The sequence below is a fragment of the Balaenoptera musculus genome, chromosome 4 (genome assembly GCF_009873245.2).
Source record: "Balaenoptera musculus isolate JJ_BM4_2016_0621 chromosome 4, mBalMus1.pri.v3, whole genome shotgun sequence".
NCBI lineage: Eukaryota > Metazoa > Chordata > Mammalia > Artiodactyla > Balaenopteridae > Balaenoptera > Balaenoptera musculus.
This window is the reverse complement of record NC_045788.1, coordinates 53,185,879-53,210,467: the sequence shown is the minus strand read 5'-3', so window position 1 is coordinate 53,210,467 and position 24,589 is coordinate 53,185,879. Positions and strand designations below refer to the sequence as shown.

Sequence of the window (24,589 nt, the reverse complement as noted above, 5' to 3'; positions counted from 1 at the left end):
AAAAATTGAGGAGGAGGGAAAGCTTCCAAAGCACTTTACAAAGCCAGCATTACCCTGATATTAAAACCAGACAAGGACACCACAAAAAAGGAAATTTGCATGCCAATATCACTAATAACCACAGATACAAACCTCAATGAACTATTAGCAAATCAAATCCAACAATACATTAAAAATTGTATATCGTGATCAAGTGTGATTTATTCCAGGGAAGCAAGGATGATTCAACATCTATAAAACAATCCATGTGATACATCACATTAACAAAATGAAAAATCAAAATCATATGATCATCTCAACAGATGCAGAAAAAGCATTTGACAAAATACAACCCTCATTTAACTGTCAATAAAGTGGGTATAGAGGGAATATACCTCAACATAGTAAAGGTCATATATAACAATTTTACAGATAATAACATACTCAAAGATGAAAAACTGACAGCTTTTCCTCTAAAATCAGGAACAAGACAAGGATGCCCACTCTTGCCACTTTTATTCAACATAGTATTGAAACTCCTAGCCACAGCAATTAGGCAAGAAAAGACACTCAAATCTGGACACAGAAAAAAAACTGTCACTATTTGCAGATGATATTATATTATACATAGAAAACCCTGAATACCTCACCAAAAAGATGTGAGAACTAGTAAATAAATTCAGTAAAGCTACAGGATACAAAATCAATATACAGAAATCTGTGGCATTTCTATACACTAATAACAAACTATCAGAAAGAGAGGTTAACAATCCCATTTACAATTACATCAAAAGAATAAAATACCTAGGAATAAATTTAACCAAGTAGGTGAAGTAGTTGTACACTGAAAACTGTAAGATATTGATGAAACAAAAAGACATATGAATGAAAAAATATTCTGTGCTCATGGATTGGAATAATTAATATTGTTAAGATGTCCATATTACATAAAGCAATCTACAGCTTCAATGCAATTTCTATCAAAATTCCAATGACATATTTCACAGAAATAGAACAAATAATTCTAAAATTTCCATGAAAAACCAAAAACCCTGAATAGCCAAAACAAACTTGAGAAAGAAGGACAAAGCTGGAGGTATCATGTGTCTTGATTTCAAACTATACTACCAAGCTATGGCAGTCAAAATAGTATGGTACTGGCACAAAAACATACACAGACATCAATGGAACAAAACTGAGAACCCAGAAATAAACCCATACATATATGGACTATTAAGTTACAACAAAGGAGCAAAGAACATACAATGGGGAAAGGATAGTCTCTTTCATAAATGGTGTTGGGAAACCTGAACACCCACATGCAGAAGAATGAAACTAGACCACTTCTTACACCATACACAAAAATTAACTCAAAATGCATTAAGGATTTGAATGTAAGACCTGAAACCATACAATTCCTTAGAGAAAATGTTGGTGGTAATCTCATTGACATCAGTCTTAAAAATTTTTTTTTTTGTGGATCTGACTCTAAAAGTAAAGGAAACAAAAGCAAAAATAAACAAATGGGACAATGTTAAACTAGAAAGATACTGCACGTGAAGGAAACCATCATCAAAATGAAAAGGCAACCTACTGAATGGGAGAAGATTTTTGTAAACCATATATCTGATAAGGGGTTAATATTCAAAATATATAAAGGACCCATACAACACAACAATAAAAAACTAAACAAACCAATTCAAAAAATGGGCAGAGAGTCTGAATAGACATTTTTCCAAAGAAGACATACATAATATTAGAGGATGCTGGGATAAAGATATAAGGATTCTATACATACTATATTTGCAACGTTTTTGTAAGTTGAAATTATTTCAAAATAAAAAATTAAATTAATTAAAAAAGAAACAAACATTCTGAGATTCTCAAGACACTGGCCAGCACTTTGCTAGATATGACTGAATTCTACTTTTATTAAATGACCTGAGCCAAAAATATATAAAGAGTAACTGTTGCCAACAGGGCAACTTACCACTTAAGCAGAGTATTCATAAAGTATCTGCTTTTCAGTAGCACTGCAGACCACTGATTTGCCATACAGAGTTAGCTGCCATGTGCAACCTCCTGATGCTGAGACATTACAGCCCAAGGCAATTAGAGCATTTGCAAATGAGAGAGCTCAACTGATATTTTTGGTGATGCCTGAGAATTGTAGATGGATACCTACTAATTTTAATTTCAAAATTGTAATTAAGAGAGAGTGGACTGCACAAAGTACAGATCAATGAGGTCCCAGTAAAAATTCTTACATGGATTATTAAAGGGGTACTTTAAAAGACAAAGCAGTACTCAGTAGACCAACAAAATTCATAAATTATAGTCATATTTGACTCAGTTTACTTCCTTCTTAGAAAAAGTTATTAATTGATTGGTAATATTAATATATATAAAGGACAGTTAGACTTAAGTAAGATATTATTAGTTTTTTGTAATATCTTGTTGAAAACAAGGAAAAATATTGATGGAACACATGGGTAATTACACGAATTTTTTGTTAGCTTAATTCCTGACTGAAGTATCATGGTTAATGGGTTAGTATCACAATGGAAGGAGGTCCAAAGAGCTTTTCCTCTGCCAAGTCTGTTTAAAAAGAATATTTGTCAATGACACATTAGACAGAGAATCAATGGTACAGTGAGCACCTGCCAAAATCACAGTTGTTTTTTTATCTTTGCCACATGATTCCCACTATAATGAACACAGCTTGCTGGGAAAGAAAATGATGTTTGATGCAAAATAACCATGTCTATGCTGCCAGTGGCTGGACAAACCAATGAGATCCCTTCTTTTAGGAAGCCAGACAATTTGATTGTGTCAACTCCATTCCTCTCCAGCATCATTTCCCAATGTTTCAGTCACCTGACTTGAGCACGTGTACCCCTCGACTCTGGACTTAAAGTTGTAACAACAACTCGAAAGCAGCAGACATTTCATGCTTCTAGGTATGTGCACGTGCTTTCCACCTACATAGAGTACTCGACCCACATGGTGTTAATTTATCTTATCAGTCAATCAATAATAACACATAAAATGTTTTCCCTTGTTATTGAGACAAAAATGTATTGCAGGCTTTTTAGCAAGTTTTATTCCAACAAATGGGTAGTCTACAATTTTGGGAAGATAAAACATTCACTTTTAAAAATACGGAGTGCTAAGAATTCTTCAACTTTACTATCCTTTGATTACTTTAGGTAGAATGTACTTATAAATTACAACCTTGTAGTGCTTACAAGAATAATAAGGATTAATAATGAACTTACCAATACTTGGATAACCAGGTGTAGAAGGGTCTCCTCCTGGATTCAGTGACACCATGAAGGTATCATAGCTAAGATTTGCAGTCTTCGGTAAATCACAAGGATCAATATACAGAAGGACACCTCCAAATCCAGCCTTTTCCAATAAAGAAAGCTAAAAGAGGAGAACAAATTATTAAAAATGTCCTCATATACATTTTTAGTTCATATACGGACACTTCATAAATGTGACTACAATTAGATGACTCCTTTTTCTGTTAATTTTTTCTTTTAAAATAAGTAGAAACTTCCGATTTTCTCATTATCAAAGCCCAGACAGAGAGTTATCCTACTGGCCTCTTCCTTTTTCCTCTGTTCAACAATATTTAAGCTGCATTCTTATAATGTTTATATTTGATTTCAGTTGTCTGCATTTGGAATTTCTTTGTTTTTTAATTGTCCAAGTAGATTTGGAAGTTTTCTCTTTCATGAGATTAACAAAAAATCTACCACAGACAAAGTTCCATTGTAAAAGGAAAGCTGTTCTGACCATTATTTTATTCTTCCCTAGAGCAGAAGACATCCAACAGTATTTTGATTTATTTTCTCCAGAGCTGAGACTGCCACTCCAGTTGTTAAAATGTTGAAATCTTTCACACTGTTTGGCAAACAGCCACTGTTCTGAACCGCCTGAGGGCCCCCACTAGTCACTCTGGTCTCTGCCCTGGATGTCCCAGTCAGACATCTAAGATAGAGCAACTAATGGGATATACACAACAAAGTAGTGGGCCTCCTTCTAAATGGTCAGTTCCTGCTTTGTCTCTGTCATTAAACACTTTGAAAATATCCCGATTACCTCTATGAACATACTTAATGCAAAGGTTCCGCTCTGTTCTTCAGTAAGTACACAATAGAGAAGTATGATGGGGCAGATGAACTTGACGTCCCAGGTTCTCTTTGTTTTAACTTATTAAATTAATTTTGGCGGGTAAAGATCTTATTCATCTTAGTGTGACTTACATGATTTGAAAAATAATAATCATGATTTGCTAATCCTATTTGTTTCCCATGAGAGAGGAAAAGTATAATAATTCAGCGGTACTAGGGAATAATGGAGACTATGACTAAGAGTCATATTTAGTATAGGCAATTGCTGCTCATTGTGTGACTCTAGTTAACACCTATACTTCACTTCCCAGTTACTGCTTATGTTGTTTACTGAGTTTTATAGTAGACTAAGCAAGGCAGCAACTGTGTCCCAGACTGGACCACTCCATGAGAGTAGGAATCATGCTTACATTTTGTAGCACTGTACATACACCTTGCACATAGCAGGCACATAGTAGGCATTTAAGAATATTATTAAATGAAAGAACAAATGACATAGATGCTGATATGGCACAACAGCTACCCTTAAAGAAAAGAGAGCTCTGAGAAAATATTTAGGATGTACTTCAACTGGAAAAATAAAACATATAATTGTAAATATTACACAACTTTAACTACATACAGGAAATAACATGTAGAAAAATAAAAACTGACACTTGATATAAGTATGCTATGTTAATTGCATCTTTTCAGCTCCTTTAAAACTGTTCTGTATTTTTCCATTTCTAAACAAGTAATGAACAAGTATGGATTTTTATAATAAGAAAAAAAAACCTAACACTGAGAACCTAAGCAAAGTATAATGGACTCACATGTATACCTTCTATAAGAAACCACTCTGATCAGACTTCTGTCTTTTTTTTCCCCATCAATGCTTTAATGAAGATAGGGAAAGGATTCAGGGAGAGAGGAGGAATGAGAGACAGAAAAAAAGAGAAAATAATATGTGAATAAAGGGCAAGATTTAAGACTGATGCTCCAAATGCAGAGACTGAAGTCCTTAGGGAGGGTTTCTAATGTTTGGATGCTGAAATTGCTATTCTCAAAAAGAATGATCAATGGAATGATTTTCAATGTTCTGCTTACTATAGGAGAATATATCAAGAAAAAAAAATGAACTTCTCTAGAAAGCAATTTTTAAAATATTAAAAATTTCTTTTTTTATTACTAAAGCAATTTGTGATCATTAGTGAGAAAGAGATACACGTCAACAAAACAAAACAAAACAAAACAAAAAAGCAAAAGGCAATCCCATTACCTTACCTGTCAAGAGGTTGCAAATGTTAACATGTTGGTGTTTCTAGATCCTTTTACTGGGGCTTATGCACATTCACACATATATTTACAAAATAAAACTAACTATGATAAATACTATTTTGCAATCTTTATTTTTCACTTAACAGTATATACTAAACATTTGTCCATGTTAATAAGTACACTTTTGTATCATTTTAATACCTATTTACTGTGTATGATTAATATAAATAATATTATATAAAAAGGCCATCAAATGTTATGTAACCAACCCGTGACTGTTAATCAAATTATTTAAAAAATTTTATATTACATTGGAACAAAATTCCCTATATCTAAATCATTGCACAAATATCTATTTTAATGAAGTATAGTTTCACAGGTCGAATTTCTAAGTCAAAGTATTCCTTTTCTTATGATTTTTTTTGTAAACTAATTTCCATTTAGAAAAGCTATAAAAAGTTATATTCTTACCTGTAGTATATGTACTTATTTCCCCTCATTATCACCAACATTGAATATTATTACTTTTCAAAAGATATTTGTCAATCTGGCCAAAATTTATTTCTCCAAAGATTTTTAATTATTAATGAAGTTAAATTTATTTTTGCTTGTGATTTTGGCAACTGTATATTTTCTTCTGAGAATTACCTGCTTGTGAAAAACTATTTTTACAATTCCTGGGCCATGTATCCATTTGTAACTATATAATGAGTGTCGCTGTTATGCAGGTAATATGCTGGCATTGGGATATGAAGGTAAGTAGGACAAGGTCTTTGCTCTTAGAAAGCTGAGTTTACCAGTGGAATGACGAACAGTTTTCATCTTGAGTGCTAACTCCAATTAACTGACAGTAAATGGACGTCGGGAGAAGGATTGTGAGGCTAGATTCAGGGTCAGTGGAAAGTGAATCTATGAGAGATCACTGCTTTGGACAAAGAAAGGGAAGTGATGGCCAACAAATTTTTTTTTTTTTTTTAATTTGCTGATACTGCTTTAGTGGAAGTCAAAATAGCTTCAAAAGTATCTTCTAAAAAGGTAAATATGATAATAATTTATTTAATGTTTATGAAACCTAGTGGTTAAATTTATCTTAGTCAAAAATAAAATGCTGAAGTTGCATATTTTGTCTCTTCTGATTATATTTGGTAATATGCTGTGATCCCTTTTATAAGGAATATGTACCATGATATGTTTCTATTCCTAACGGCCGATAATGAAGCAATGTGGTTTAACAGAATACTATCTTTGGCCAGACTTGATTACCTCCCTACACCTCTGAAGAGACAGCTTTATATGCGAGCTGACCCCCTCTTCCCGTCCTCTGCCTATAACAGTTGGACCTGAGGTGGACACCTCTTCAACATTGTCAAATCTGGTTCCTGATGCCACCCCTCACTGACCATCATAGAGCTCTTAAATAAGTAGTTTAATTCAGTGACTCAATTTCAGGAATTGTCTATTGCCAATGACACTGGCAACAGAAGAAACTGCTTACATGACATCAAATTTTTAAAATGTTCCTTTGCATTGTTAACATTGCATTTTGAACTTGATGAGGTGGAGGTTGCCTAAAATGCTCAAAAGACTTTGTATTCTGGTGAGATTACATTTTTAAAAATACTTCCAAAGGCAAGCCAAGGCCAAAAAGATGAAGCCAGCTGTCATTGGGTTGTCCGATTGCAGACTGTCCCTGGGTGCACAGGTGAAAGTTATTAGCTCTGCCTAGGACCTCTCACAGCTTGAGACCGAGACTGACGATTATACTAGGTGTCTAATACATGAAAAGAGACAGCAAGTGTAAGGCCAGATTCCCTATATTAAACTTCAACTGTCCTTTGCTTCTCTTTCTCAAGTATATATGTGATAAGTTTGGGGTTCTTTGTCATACTTACCACCTTGTAAACTAAGACAACATTTGATACAAGTAGGACCAATCAGGACTTGGAATGGAGACACCAAAAATGAGTCAGGCAGATGGTGTTGGGCCTGAGTGTTGTGTGCTCAAGGAGAAGCAGGCCACAACCACTGGCTAGTGTGGTGCACTGACCCACAAGGCTGTATTGCCCTGGAGGGGCACCATTTCCTAATTCACACAAAGCACCATATGAGCAAATGGCTTCTCTGTTCAGAATCAGTTTTCTGACATGTGCAAACTAGTCTTTTCAGAATGTAGAAACCATGAGCCTTGCCAAGGAAACTGGCAACTAAAAAGGAGTGGGAATTCAGAGAAAACAAAGATGAGAATGGGCAAGAGAGGGAATGGCACACACAGACCTCAAGTCCAGCTGTATGCCTTTCACTTGCATTGGGTGAGATTTTCCTCCCTTTCTCTGAGGGTGCTTCAGTTATTTGCAAATAAATCAATCCATAACCAAGACAAATGAAAAAGCATGAGACTTTTCATTTGATGGTACTGGATTTTGGTACCAACCCTGACACTAAATAGCTATGTGACAACTCATATAGTTTTTCCAGGCCTTTGTTTCACCATCCATAAAATGCAAGGATTGAACAACATTAGCCTCAAAGACCCATTGTGTTCTCAATTAAAAAAACATGTAGTCTAATTCTTTGATTTTAACATTGTTTAAGGAGACATTTATTGTACTTTTAAATATATTGTCACATGTGAAATTTGCTTTTAAACTATTGGTCAGGGATACCCTCCCCCAAAATAACACACTTTCTATGATTAATAAAGATTTTTCAGGTAGTTTTTATGATGTGATTTCATATAATATATAGTATGAATATTTTAATTTTGCATTAAACTTCTGTTAGGGACAGAATATAGGGAAAACAAAAACACTTAGAATCTGTACATTGAAACTCTTCTGAGTTACTGAATTGATTCTTCCTTTTCAGTATAAATTCAGTACTAATTTAAATATAGTACACTGTGAAGTGTTAATTTCATCTTTCAAAACTATTTTACAGTGCTTATACCCCAAAACATATATGACAATTGTAATAAATCACACAGAGTTAAATGAATAATATTTCAATGCAGCTATCAACCTTCTGTCTAAATTGGAAATATTTCTACTCTACTCTAATAAGTACTTCAACTAATATTTTATTTCTAGGAGAGAAGTTAAATATTGCATAAATTTACTGACTATGTTTATTCAAAATGTCCACCAGTGATAATTACTAGTCTCCACATATCTAAGGATTGCTCCTCCTCCTCAAAAAAAATCACAGTATGTTTCCATGAACATAGGAATCATTAAACCAGCATCCTACTCACATGCCTCCCGCCCTCTTTTGTTTAACTCAAAGAACCACTAAGTGCTGAGCCGACATGATTCTTAAGTTTTTATGGGTGCTAAAATCTCAATAGGCATGAGGTATCTGAGATAGTTGCTAGACTAGTAACCAAGAAATGGTCCTTAGTAACCCCGAGACACTTCTCTGTTTCTATACAGAGTCAGTCAACTCCCTTCAAGCTATGCTATGGCTTCACATCACCTGAAATACTTCTAATGCCCCCAGTCTCCAAAGTGAAATTTTATTAGTATTATTTTTTTATCCCCAGTAATTAAAAAGGATTTGATGGATAACTTTAGTAGCACTAGATTATGACCTGCTTGAAGACAGTAACCTTATAGCTTCATTTTATATCCCTAGTGCCTAGTATAGTGCATGGCTACAAATGATTTTTCTATTGTTGGGTTAATGAATAAACTAGTGTATGTACCAATGAATGAATGAATGAAAAACATAGTGTATACAGGTACAAGTGTATTACATGAATGTTATTTTGCTCTACTGTTCACATCCACTGGCTGGAAAACTTATGCAATAAATTTTGTTGTGACATCTTACATGTGTTCATTAGAATGTGAGATAAGTATTAAGCCAGCTTGTTTCTGAAATAAAAATAAACATGTTCAACTAAGTGTGTTGTCTTTTTATACTTCTGTAAAAATACATATTAAAATAGGTCTATTTTGTTTTGATTTTTGTTTTATTTTGTTTTGTATGATGTTTTGTTATCTAAGAATAGCAATAAAGAGCTGAAACTAGCCCCCAGGGATTTGAACGTGTGGATTTGTCTTATTGACAGGGTCTTGGAGATAAAATGTCTTTGACCAAGAAATATGATCTCATATTTCTTGCTGTGAACCATATTAATATATTTTTCCTTGTGTATAATATATAAAGCTATCTGTTGCCAAATAATCACCTCTGAAATAAATGGTACTACAAATCTGTGGGCAGGACACAACAATCTTACTGAACAAACCTTACAAAATGAAAAGCTCCTTGGGAATTACTCATCCAAGGGTAGTAGTCTGGCACCTGAAAATGGTCCAACATAGGTTTATATTCCCATTGCCTTGGACAGACAGCACATATGAACTGGGTGGCTGCATGGTATTCAGATATTCAGGAAACAATCATTTAAAAAAAAAATCAAAGCCAGGGACAGTAAAAGAGAAAGGACCTTTCTCTGATTCCTACCACTTAACTTCTGTACTTAACCGACATCTACTCTTACTTTCAACCAAAACGCCTTTCCTGTTCCAGGAGGATGCTGTTGCTATTGTCATTTAGACAATCCACTCCTTCAGTGTCCAACAAGGGACTACTGGCTGAATTCCACAGTTAGGCTCTAATCCATTTTCAGATGCCCCCAAGTTGTTGACTCACCCTTTTGAACCCACTGAATGTGAGCCTTGCTCTTTATTTTCACTGGTCACAATGCAGGAGATCCCTGACCTACCACCTGATATCAAGAACCAAAGGAGAAAGCTTGTGGTTTTCTCTGTAATTTAGTCTCTTCAAAACATTGGCTCAGTATTAAAACCATGCCTCTGGCCTCCATAGCCTAGAAAAGTTTCCTGAGCCTTCATGTGGAAAACGAGAACAAATATAACATAACGAGACAAACTTGGTTTTACAGATAAAATTAAGGCCTATTGTTATGGGCTGAGTTGTGTCTCCCTAAGATTCATATGTTTAAGTCCTAACCTCCAGCACACCTCAGAATGTGACTACATTTGAAAATAGGGCCTTTAAAGAGGTAACTAAGGTTAAATGAGGTCATATGGGTGGGCTCTAATCCAATGCAACTAGTGTCCTTATAAGAAGAGGGAAAGACATCAGAGGTCTGTGTACATAGAGAAAAAGCACGTGAGAACACAGCAAGAAGGTGGCAATCAGCAAGCCAAGAAGAGAAGCCTCAGGAGAATCTGAACCTGTCAACACCTTCATCTTAAATTTTCAGCTTCCAGAACAATGAGAAAATAAATCTGTGTTTAAGCCACCCAGCCAGGAGTATTTTGTTATAGCAGCCCTAACAAATTAATACATTCATATATGATAAATATGTCAAACTTTATATAAAGATTCAGGAAAATCATGTGATTAGAATCTAGGTCTTCTGAGTCATCTTCAGGCCAAATCATCAAGTATTAATTGTACATCTACTATAAGCCAGATACTGTCTCACAAGTTATTTGCTGATTTTTATTCAAAGCATTTGATATAAGTCATTTCAATTCCCATTATATAGTTGCTGAAACTGTGATTCAGGAAGGTGAAGAGCTTGGCCTGGGGTCAGAGCTAATAAGTGGTAATGCCAGGGATCAAACGAGAGTTTTCTGAATTCAAGCCTAGCGATCTTTCCACTAAAGCACACCTTTTCTTTAAATTATACATCCATCCTTTACAAAGACAAATAGACTAGCCAAAGGGTGAATTTATAAAACACATCAGATGCTTCTTGCTGTGATCTGCTTTCTGAGAAGATACTAAAATCAATACTGTGTGAATTGTATGACTGTTTATTTAGAATGCTAAGAAGACCTGGATTTTTACAAAGTGCCATAATGGGAATTAATATGTATTAAAACAACAGAATGTGGACATTTTAGATTGAAGATTCATGGCTATAATAACAGAAAAATAAAAATACACTTTTAAAAACCATGAACTAACATTTCATAGTACATTCTTACTCATTTAAATTAAATAGTTCTGGAACATGTGAAAAATAAAAACATTGAACACATAATATGTGATCATTTCTTAAGCAGATATTTTGACTTCAGAGCTCAAATTTTATGTTGTCCTTTCTTCTTGAAATTGTTTTCCTTATTAATAGGTTTGTTGTTTGGTCCTTTAATTATGTATTGTATCATTAGGATGCCATTAAAGAGATTTGTAAGATTCCTGTTTGCTTTGTTATATTTTGGAAGTAAACTCATCTTTCTTTGTCAAAAAAAAAAAAAAAAACTATTATGGTGAGGAATATTCACTGTAATCAGACTGAGTATATCTGAGGCATAATCACAGCATTCTTTTTTGATTTCACTGAACACCTTTACTTGGATTTTAAATTGCTTTACTTGATGTATCCAAAGTTATTTAAATAATTCTAGTGAGATTAATAAGAAGCAATGAACCTCTGCTTTTGTAAAGAATAAACCTGAAGTTATTCAGAAAGTTAAGCCTGTTGTCAGAGTTCTAAAAAGAGTCCTCAACTCTTATCACTAGATTACAGGGGAGGGAAAGAAGGAGGGAAGAAGGGAGGGAAGGAAGGGAGGAAGGGAGGAAGGGAGGAAGGGAGGAAGGGAGGAAGGGAGGAAGGGAGGAAGGGAGGAAGAGAGGGAGGGAGGGAAGGTGTCCTATTTTATAAGGTATTCTCATGCGTATATTTTTGTGCTTTAAATTAATATCTCATTGTGGCCTATGGGATTATTCTTATTTCACAAATGAAGTAATCATGAGATAAAGATGATTATATCAAGATCATATAGTTAATCACAGATTTCAGACTAAACGAATGTGTCCTCATAGTTTATTTTCCTGTGCTTCTCCCATTAAACCATATTGCTTTCAAATAATGAAAAAAATTGTGACTCTGCATTTTTTTGTTTTTTAAAGTTCATATTACATTATTTGACAGCCTTTGCAATGTCTGCTGCATGGAAGAAGTCTAAATATTAAAAAAAGTCTTTTAAAATATGATGTTATTTTTCCAACTATAGCTTCAAAATATTGAGGAGAATGCTATAATTTATTTTCCCACTCCTCATTTTCCCTATCCATTGTGGATCCACCTATGCAGTATAGATCCATTGCTCCAGGTTCTAGGTTGAGAATACAATGATAGAGTGGGGGCCAGCAAGCATTAACCTAAATCGTTTTATTTTTAGGGAGAGGAAACACAGTGGCCTGGGGTATTTTCCTCTACATAGGTGGTTCATGAACTGAAAACACTAAAGGGCATTTGTCCTTATCAATTTCTCTAACATGATTTCATTACTGATATCCAATATTAAGAAGAAAATATACAATTGTTACTAGTAAATATGTTGCTGATATTACCAACTGCATGTACATCTCTTTCCCCCTGTAGACGTGCTGTTGCTTTTCATGTTCAAAAGGAATGGAGAAGAATACTAACACTATATATATTTAGAAATGAAGTCATAAAGACATAAGCTTCTGACTTACAAACTTAATATTTTTTGTGCTTATATATGTGAATATATGAGAGAGGAAGAGACAGGCAGTGGAGAGAGAGAGCATAGTCTCACATAACCACATGCATGAATCTCTGAGATTATGCAATTTTCTAGTTGAATAAACAAGATCAAGAAAAAGTTAGAGCTCTTCACATCATTTAGTCTTTGAAAATGTACTATTTTTTAAAAAAATTTAATATACACTACAAATGTTCTTAACTAAGAGCATATTCAACTAAAGCCATAATGAATAGAGATAAACCCATGTATAATACATAATAAAGATAAAATATTTCTACAAGTGAATCTATATACAAAACAGAAACAGACTCAGACATAAAAAACAAACTTATGGTTACCAAAGGGGAGTGTGCGGGGGGAAGGGACAAATTAAGAGTATGGGATTGACAGACATGAACTATACATAAAATAGATAAGCAAGAAGGATTTACTGCAAAGCACAGGGAATTATATTCAACATCTTGTAATAACCTATAATGCAAGGTAATAAAAAAAACTTAATCACTATGTTGTATGCCTGAAACTAACACAATACTGTAAATCAACTATACTTCAATAAAAAATATTTCTAAAGATATCTCAGAAATTATTATGTTTACTGACAATTTTCTGATGTTTCAATGTGTTGATATTAATCAATATTTAATATTCTTATTTCTACTGCCTACAAAATTGCTTCTTTAACAGAAATATTAAACAGACCTCCCAATTTTCTTACACATAAAAAGAAAAAAAAAACATTGGTGACTAGATGTATATATGACATTCAATCTTTTCTAAATTTACAGTATTATGACTCATCATATAAAATTTTTAAAAACAAGTCAAGTTCTGGGAGTGTCATTTTTTAGCTAAAAATTTTATATGTATCTTCTCCAAGGTGGGTGGATGTGGAAGAGATACACGAGAGAAAATTAAATGAATATTAACATAAAAAAGACTATGTCAAATTACTTTTAAAAATTTACCATGGTAAAACTTCTAATCTTGTACTACCTCCAAGTGTTACATGATATCTGAAGCTGTTAGGAATACATCTGAATTTATCGAATTATTGTTTTGTAGCTTGGTTTGTAAGCAACATGGTGGATGAAAAGAATAGCAAGTCTTGAAGTGGACCAGTCATTAGGTGACGGATGCTGAGCATGCCACTGAAAAGCCACAAAGTTCAATTTTCTCATCCATAAAAAGAGATGACATTTGCCCCGCCAATCACACAAAATGACTGGTAGATTCAAAGGAGGTAATATGTCTGAAGGATTTTGAGAGTGTAAAATATTACATAATGTGTGAGGGTTTTTATTTTCTTTTGTTTTTCAAGGGAATGACAAGGAAGAAGAGAAGGTAGAGAATGAACAAGGTTGATAATTGAGGGAATGCAATTTCTTTGCAATTGTCTGTGGTTAGAGAATGGTATCAGGGAAAAAACAAAAACAACTAGTTAATCTGAAAAAAAATTTTTTCTTGACATAAAAGTGATGAAATTTCATGAATTTATTTCCAAAAGTAAATATTCATATAACTTTAAAATACTCTTCCACTGTCTATCACTTATTACCAGGCTGTTTGTTGTATGTTAGATTAGAGGAACCATGAATAAAAAATCCTAAAATACTCCAAGTCATAATTTCTTTCCAAACTGCAGTAGGCTTTTAAAATTTTTATAATCCCATTACTTAAAATATTAGCTTATATCTTTAAATATTAGGATAATGATTATTATATTTTGCTTACCTATCAAGGAAATATTATTTTTGTTATCCTATTATTTTTTTCTCCATTAAAAAAAAAAAGGCAGTCTACTTCACAGAGACAATTTTTCAACCTCTCCTGAAATTAATTATTTAATTATTCAAGACCTGAGATTTTAGCCAGGCATAGGATTTGTAACCAGATGTGAACACCTGAAGGACGTTCTTACTCCAGGACAAGGTAAAGGATTACACATACATGGAGATGGATTCTTTGTAGCTTCTTTTAGGAAGCAAACCTGATGCATACGTCTTGCAGAGAATTTAATCAGAATAGAAATAACTTCCATGTTATCCTTTCTAACGTCATTAATTAGAAAGATTTATACTTGTCAAACAAGGGTCAGAGTGCACATCTCTTGTCCATGCAGTTTATAGATCACCATTTGCCGTCTTTGCAATCCTGTCTGGCAGAAATTGACAATATCTTCTTACAGTGCAAATCCATCAGGGGTCACAGCCAGAGTTTCCATTTCCCTGCCCCTGGAAAGGCTTTTGATTTTCTTGAGAATCACTACTCCCTTTTGCGTAAAGAAAAAATTATTTATATATTCAGTCAGATTTCAGATATTTTTAAAATAGATAAGATATAAAAGGTGCATCTGACTCTGAGTTACCTTTCAAAAACTATAATAACTGTTAAATCAACCTGTTACATTTTTCATTACCTTATATATGATATCTTATCTAAGAGTATAGTTCAAAGTGTTATTTCAATGGACTGTATCCCAGGTGACTGAGGTAACTATTGCAAACTTCCCCCACTTCTTTCTCTCTCTTTTAGTATTATATTAAGATAAAATGATGGGCAGAGAACATGTCCAGTTTAATGCCTGAGTGCATGGAAAAAAACAGTTACTTTGGATGCACTGTTCTCAACTAGCTCCAACGTGATGAACAGCATTAAAATACCACTGAACAAAAAAGACACAGAAAAGAAACAGGTGTGGAAAACTGGGAGAGAAAAAAACATTATCACAACTGGTCTTATGGTTCATTGCTTCTTTCCACATGGGTTCATCACAAGGGAACTTAAGTTTCTCTTCTCTTGTGAATGTTTTCCTATATAGAAATATCTATCCCATATGAATACACCTATATTTTATTGAAGCAATACTTAAGCAAAGTGATTTTTTAAGCCAACAAATCTATTTTCCTAGGCATTTCTAGAAACTTTAAAAGCTATTGTGCACATCAAATAGGAGTAAATAATTACTTTGCTTTGTTTTCTCTTTTAATTGAATAAGTTTTGCTCATGTGATAACAGATTTATTTGAAAGTGAACGTAATTTGTTATAGAACAGCAGCTTTTATAAATGGAAACTTCTACAACAGAATACGGTGAGATGTTTAAATATTAACCAGACATACTGCTCACTCACTCTCTGCACTAAATTTCAGAAACTTAATACAAATTAAGTACATACTTTATTGCTGGATCTTGCTTACCAGTGCTAAGAAATCCACAATGTTCAATTCTAATTAAAAATGAAATTGAACTGCAATTCCCTGGAAACAAGGGCTGATCAGACTCAATAAGCTTTACTTAATTGAATTGCTCATAGACAAAGAAAAAAATGCTTACATTGTTAATGAAATACATGCTTCCAAATCTTTTGCAATTCTACTATATTTTCTAATGTTCACAGCTGATTATAACCCATATGTATGTTTCAAACTATTTAAGGGTCCAGGAATATACCATTTACATTTATCTTTAGTATTCACATCTTCTATATGTATACTTACTAGGGCTGCACCGTAAATTACATACTTAAACATTTTTTATTTTTAATTTTCAAAGAGATATAAAGAAAACTATTATTCTTCATTATATTTCTTAAATTGGATTAGTATTTTTAAAAAGGATTTTCCCAAATGCTTGACTAATATTATTTAATTATCACAACCACCCCAGGAGACTTTTGAGATTATTCTCATTATTTTTCTTATTTGTATTTCATTTTTGTTTCTTCAGCTTAAGAAAACTGTGTCTCTGTGAGGTGTTGTGATTTTTCCTATGGTTATGAGGCTTGTAATAGTGAAAATAATAACACTGTTTTTAAACTAATAGGAAAACTGAAAAAATAAACTGAACATGAATGAAAAGTATACTGGTGAGCAAAGAGCAGAGCAAATGATTCCTTACTCCCCTCTCTTTGTGTTTTCAATTGTTTGAGATCACAATGGTCCCAACATATCTAAGCCCAGAAATGAAATGGCTTTATCTTCAGAAACAGTGTTCTTTGGATATGAGGTTGGATTAAGGAGCAATGATTCTAGAATAGTCCTAGACAATAACTCTATGTAGCTCTGGACGTCTATGTAAGAAGAGACATTGTAAAAATTGGAATTGCCCAGCAATGAAATAAACATGAAGACTTTGTCAAGAGATAGAGTTTATGAAGGAGAAATGTCCATCTGTCAAGGAATTCATAGAAGTCACCCTGGCACTGAGCAGAAGTTTATCTAAATCCATTTCTCTAAGAGTACGTGCCTTGTACAGGTCAAATAAATAAGACAAATGTGATAATACATGATAATATTTTGAAACAGGTGTATGCAAAATAGTATCATTGTCATAATTAATACTGCAGTATAATTTTTATTAGAAGATCTCAAAAATGTTTAAGAGAATAAAAAAAGTGTTCATGTAATAAAGTTGGATGAACACATTAAATCAGAAAATAGAAAAATAAAGATAAACAATGAACATTAAGGTAGAAGAAAAAATTAAACATAAAATTTTACCCTGAAAGGAAACAAATGAATTATCACACTAAATCACAGATGTTTGAATTGAATCAAAGGGAATAATAACCTAGCAATATGTTTTTCTTTTTTTTTTTCTTTTACAAGAAACTTTCTTGAAATAAGACAAGATTGGAAAAAAAGAAGATAATCAAATAGACATCTGGACAACTAAAAGAGGCAGAAGAGGCAAATTCATATAAAACATCTGAAATTAAAAGCAATTTTAATTAAGATTCAGAAACGTGCATTTCTTTAACATCATAAGCCTTTTTCTTTGTTTATGAGAAATTCAATTATTTTGTTTCAGAAATAAAATAAGTAAATTAAAGAATAAAAAAATACACTATAGAATGATAAAAATATCAAAGAAATAGTTAAAGGATATGGCATAAATCTGAATGCACTAAACAACATAATGGCAAAATAAAAATACAGTATAAGACATGCAAGATAGAACCCTACAAACAGAATTATACGAGAGATCTACCTCTTTCAGAACTGAAAAAAATTTCAAAAGCCAAATATGTATGAATATACAGGAATTAAATAATTAATTACTGAACTTGAGATAGAGAATTGCATTTCTCACAGAGCACACACCTACCCACCAATAATCATTTACATGAATTTTGTCAGAAAGAAAACCTTTTAAAAATTCTAAAAGCTAGACTTTTATTCGCCATATATTTACCATACTCCAATCAATCTGAAATTAATAGTAAAACCATGAACCATAACCATAAATTAACCATAAAATTAATTTATTCCCAAATAACTATGGATCAGAGAGCAAGTGAAAAGCATCTGGAACACAATAAAAAGTAGAAAACATAATAATGAAACTTTTGGGATACAGTGGAAATTACATTCAGCAAAAAATTTATAGTTTATATGGTTTACCTAGGAACTTAGTTCTCATCTTAATAAATTAGAAGAAAAAACACAGGGAGGACCTTCAAGATGGCGGAGGAGTAATACGTGGAGATCACCTTCCTCCCCACAAATACATCAAAAATACATCTACATGTGCAACAACTCCTACAGGACACCTACTGAATGCTGGCAGAAGACCTCAGACTCCCCAAAAGGCAAGAAACTCCCCCACGTACCTGGGTAGGGCAAAAGAAAACAGAGAAAAAAGAATAGGGATGGGACCTGCACCTCTGGGAGGGAGCTGTGAAGGAGGAAGTTTCCACACTCTAGGAAGCCACTTCACTGGCGGAGACGGGGGTGGATTGGGGGGAATGTTCAGAGCCATGGAGGAGAGTGCAGCAACAGGGGTGCAGAGGGCAAAGCAGAGAGCTTCCCACACAGAGGATCAGTGCCAAGCAGCACTCACCAGCCTGAGACCTTCTCTGCTCACCCACCAGGGCAGGTGGGGGCTGGGAGCTGAGGCTCAGGTTTTGGAGGTCAGACCCCAGGGAGAGGACTGGGGTTGGCTGTGTGAACACAGCCTGAGGGGGCTAGTGCGCCACAGCTAGCCGGGAGGGAATATGGGGAAAAATCTGGAACTGTCTAAGAGTCAATAGACCATTGTTTTAGGGTGCGCAAGGAAAGGAGATTCACTGCCTAAACGAGCTTCAGAGATGGGAGAGAGCTGCGGCTATCAGCACAGACACCAGCGATGGGCATGAAATGCTAAGGCTGCTGCTGCAGCCACCAAGAATCCTGTGTGCAAGCATAGGTCACTATCCACACCTCCCCTCCCAGGAGCCTGTGCAGCCCACCACTGCCAGGGTCCCATGATCCACGGACAACTTTCCCAGGAGAACACACGGTGTGCTTCACGCTGTTGCAACGTCACACCAGCCTCTGCCACCGCAGGCTCGCTCCACATTCCATACCCCTTCCACCCCTGGCCTGAGTGAGCCAGAGCCCCCTAATCAGCCACTCCTTTAACCCCCTCCTGTCTGGGCAAAGGACAGACGCCAGAGAGCGACCTACATGCAGAGGCAGGGCCAAATCCAAAGCTGAACCCCAGGAGCTGTGTGAAAAAAGAAGAGAAAGGGAAATTTCTCCATGCAGCCTCAGGAGGAGCAGATTAAATCTCCACAAACAACTTGATGTACCCTGCACCTGAGGAATGCCTCAGTAGACAACCAAATAATCCAAAATTTGAGGCAGTGGACTTTGGAAGCAAATATAGACTTGGGATTTGCTGTATGCGACTGACTAGTTTTGGATTTTTATGTTTATCTGAGTTTAGTTTTAAGTGCTTGTTATCATTGGTGGATTTGTTTATTGGTTTGGTTGCTCCCTTTTTTTTATCACTTTTTTATTGTTTTATTTTAATAATATGTTTTATTTTTTATTTTAAGAACTTTATTAATTTAATTTAATTAATTTATTTATTTATTTTCTCCCTTTTCTTCTGAGCCATATGGCTGACAGGGTTTTGGTACTCCGGCCGGGTGTCAGGCCTGTGCCTCTGAGATGGGAGAGCTGAGTTCAGGACACTGGATCACCAGAGACCTCCTGGCCCCACGTAATATCAATCAGTGAGAGCTCTCCCAGAGATCTGGTCTCAATGCTAAGACCCAGCTCCACTCAACAACCAGCAAGCTCGAGTGCTGGACACCCCATGCGAAACAACTAGCAAGAAAGGAACACAACCCCACCCATTAGCAGAGAGGCTGACTAAAATCATAATGAGTTCACAGACACCGCAAAACACACCACTGGACACAGTCCTGCCCACAAGAAAGACGAGATCCAGCCTCATCCACCAGAACACAGGCACCAGTCCCCTCCACCAGGAAGCCTACACAAGCCACTGAACCAACCTTACCCACTGGGGGCAGACACCAAAAACAATGGGAACTATGAACCTGCAGCCTGGGAAAAGGAGACTCCAAGCACAGTAAGTTAAGCAAAACAAGAAGACAGAGAAACACACAGCAGATGAAGGAGCAAGGTAAAAACCCAACTGACTAAACAAATGAAGAGGAAATAGGCAGTCTACCTGAAAAAGAAGTCAGAGTAATGATAGTAAAGATGATCAAAAATCTTGGAAATAGAATAGAGAAAATACAAGAAATGTTTAACAAGGGCCTAGAAGAACTAAAGAGCAAACAATTAATGAAAAATATAATAAATGCAAGCAAAAATTCTCTAGAAGGAATCAATAGCATAATAACCGAGGCAGAAGAACGGATAAGTGACCTGGAAGATAAAATAGTGGAAATAACTACCACACAGCAGAATAAAGAAAAAAGAATGAAAAGAATTCAGGACAGTCTCAGAGACCTCTGGGACAATATTAAATGTGCCAACATTTGAATTATAGGGGTCCCAGAAGCAGAAGAGAAAGAGCCTGAGAAAATATTTGAGGAGATTATAGTTGAAAACCTCCCTAATATGGGAAAGGAAATAGTCAATCAAGTCCAGGAGTTGCAAAGACCCCCATACAGAACGAATCCAAGGAGAAACATGCCAAGACACATATTAATCAAACTATCAAAAATGAAATACAAAGAAAAAATATTAAAAACAACAAGGGAAACACAACAAATGACATACAAGGGAATCCCCATAAGGTTAACAGCTGACCTTTCAGCAGAAACTCTGCAAGCCAGAAGGGAGTGGCAGGACATATTTAAAGTGATGAAAGGGAAAAACCTGCAACCAAGATTACTCTACCCAGCAAGGATCTCATTCAGATTTGAAGGAGAAATTAAAACCTTTACAGGCAAGCAATAGCTAAGAGAATTCAGCATGACCAAACCAGCTTTACAACAAATGCTAAAGGAACTTCTCTAGGCAGGAAACACAAGAGAAGGAAAAGACCTACAATAACAACCCCAAAACAGTTAAGAAAATGGTAATAGGAACATACATATCGATAATTATCTTAAATGTAAATGGATTAAATGCTACAAAAAAAAAAAGATAAAGACTGATTGAATGGGTATGAAAACAATACCCATATATATATACTGTCTAGAAGAGACCCAGTTCAGACCTAGGGACACATACAGACTGAAAGAGAGGGGATGGAAAAATACTTTCTGTGCAAATAGAAATCAAAAGAAAGCTGGAGTAGCAATTCTTAGATCAGACAATATAGACTTTATAAAAAAGATTATTACAAGAGACAAAGAAGGACACTACATAATGATGAAGGGGTCAATCCAAGAAGAAGATATAACAATTGAAAATATTTCTGCACCCAACACAGGAGCACCTTAATACATAAGGCAAATGCTAACAGCCATAAAAGGGGAAATCGACAGTAACACAATAATAGTAGGGGACTTTAACACACCACTTTCACCAATGGACAGATCATCCAAAATGAAAATAAATAAGGAAACACAAGCTTTAAATGACACATTAAAAAATATGGACTTTATTGATATTTATAGGACATTCCATCCAAAAACAACAGAATAAACTTTCTGCTCAAGTACTCATGGAACATCCTCCAGGATAGATCATAACTTGGGTCACAAATAAAGCCTTGGTAAATTTAAGAACACTGAACTTGTATCAAGTATCTTTTCTGACCACAATGCTATGAGACTAGATATCAATTACAGGAAACAAACTATAAAAAATACAAACAAATGGAGGTGAAACAATAGGCTACTAAATAACCAAGAGATCACTGGAGAAATCAAAGAGGAAATAAAAAAATACCTAGAAAAGACAGACAGTTAAAACATGACAACCAAAACAAATGTGACACAGCAATAGCACTTCTATGAGGGAAGTTTATAGCAATACAATCCTGCCTCAAGAAATATCTCAAATAAACAACCTAACCTTACACCTAAAGCAATTAGAGTAGGAAGAACAAAAATAACCCAAACTTAGCAGAAGGAAAGAAATCATAAAGATCAGATCAGAAATAAATGAAAAAGAAATGAAGGAAACAATAGCAAAGATCAATAAAACTAAAAGCTGGTTTTTTGAGAAGCTAAACAAAATTGCTAAACCTTTAGCCAGACTCATCAAGAAAAAAAGGGAGAACTCAAATCAACAGAATTAGAAATAAAAAAGGAGAAGTAACAACTGACACTGCAGAAATACAAAGGATCAAGAGTGATTACTACAAGCAACTCAATGCCAAGAAAATGAACAACCTAGAAGAAATGAAGAAATTCTTAGAAAAGCACAAACTTCTGAGACTGAACCAGGAAGAAATAGAAAATATAAACAGACCAATCACAAGCACTGAAATTGAAACTGTGATTAAAAATCTTCCAACAAACAAAAGCCCAGGACGAGATGGCTTCACAGGCGATTTCTATCAAACATTTAGAGAAGAGCTAACACCTATCCTTCTCAAACTCTTCCAAAATATAGCAGGGGGAAGAACACTCCCAAACTCATTCTACGAGGTCACCATCATCCTGATACCAAAACCAGGCAAACATGTCAAAAACAAAAGAAAACTGCAGGCCAGTATTTCTGATGAACAAAGATGCAAAAATCCTCAACAAAATACTAGCAAAGAGAATCCAACAACACATTAAAAGGATCATACACCATGATCAAGTGAGATTTTTCCCAGGAATGCAAGGATTCTTCACTATACACAAATCAATCAGTGCGATACACCATATTAACAAATTGAAGGAGAAAAACCATATGATCATCTCAATAGATGCAGAAAAAGCTTTAGACAAAATTCAACACACGTTTATGATAAAAACCCTCCAGAAAGTAGGCATAGAGGGAACTTACCTCAACATAATAGAGACCATATATGACAAACCCACAGCCAACATCGTTCTCAGTGGTGAAAAACTGAAACCATTTCCACTAAGATCAGGAAGAAGACAAGCTTGCCCACTCTCACCACTATTTTTAACATAGTTTTGGATGTTTTAGCCACAACAATCAGAGAAGAAAAAGAAATAAAAGGAATCCAAATAGGAAAGAAGCAGTAAAACTGTCACTCTTTGCAGATGACCTGATACTATCCATAAAGAATCCTAAGGATGCCACCAGAAGAATACTAGAGCTAACCAATGAATTTGGTAAAGTAGCAGGATACAAATTAAAGCACAGAAATCTCTTGCATTCCTATACACTAATGATGAAAAATCTGAAAGAGAAATTAAGGAAACACTCCCATTTACCATTGCAACAAAAAGAATAAAATACCTAGGAATAAACCTACCGAAGGAGGCAAAAGACCTGTATGCAAAAAACTATAAGACACTGATGAAAGAAATTAAAGATGATACAAACAGATGGAGAGATATATCATGTTCTTGGATTGGAAAAATCAACATTGTGAGAATGACCATATTACCCAAAGCAATCTACAGATTCAATGCAATCCCTATCAAACTACCAATGGCATTTTTCACAGAACTAGAACAAAAAATTTCACAATTTGCATAGAAACACAAAAGACCCCAAATAGCCAAAGCGATCTTGAGAAAGAAAAATGAAGCTGGAGGAATCAGGCTCCCTGACTTCAGACTATACTGCATAGCTATGGTAATCAAGACAGTATGGTACTGGCACAAAAACAGTAATTTAGGTCAATGGAACAGAATAGAAAGCCCTGAGATAAACCCACACACATATGGTCACCTTATCTTTGACAAAGGAGGCAAGAATATACAGTGGAGAAAAGACAGCCTCTTCAATAAGTGGTGCTGGGAAAACTGGACAGCTACATGTAAAAGCATGAAATTAGAACACTCCCTAACACCATACACAAAAATAAACTCAAAATGGATTAAAGACCTAAATGTAAGGCCAGACACTCTAAAACGCTCAGAGGAAAACATAGGCACAACACTCTGCCATAAATCACAGCAAGATCCTTTTTGACCCACCTCCTAGAGAAATGGAAATAAAAACAAAAATAAACAAATGGGACCTAATGAAACTTAAAAGCTTTTGCACAGCAAAGGAAACCATAAACAAGACGAAAAGACAACCTTCAGAATGGGAGAAAATATTTGCAAACTAAACAACTGACAAAGGATTAATCTCCAAAATATGCAAGCAGCTCATGCAGCTCAATATCAAAAAAACAAACAACCCAGTCCAAAAATGGGCAGTAGACCTAAATAGACATTTCTCCAAAGAAGATATACAGATTGCCAACAGACTCATCAAAGGACACTCAACATCACTAATCATTAGAGAACTGCAAATCAAACTACAATGAGATATCATCTCACACCGGTCAGAATGGCCATCATCAAAAAATCTAGAAACAATAAATGCTGGAGAGGGTGTG

The 24,589-nt window shown here is 34.8% G+C and overlaps 1 protein-coding gene across 3 annotated transcripts in view; it reads right to left on the bottom strand.

Moving 5' to 3' along the window:
• The window catches only part of NAALADL2 (N-acetylated alpha-linked acidic dipeptidase like 2), a 1,542,421-nt gene that overhangs the window by 551,351 nt on the left and 966,481 nt on the right, over positions 1–24,589 (bottom strand). For all 3 annotated transcript variants that reach the window (XM_036850518.1, XM_036850517.1, XM_036850516.1), the window contains one exon: positions 3,258–3,408. In XM_036850518.1, coding sequence (XP_036706413.1) covers positions 3,258–3,408 — 151 coding nt within the window. The remainder of the gene's footprint in view (positions 1–3,257; positions 3,409–24,589) is intronic.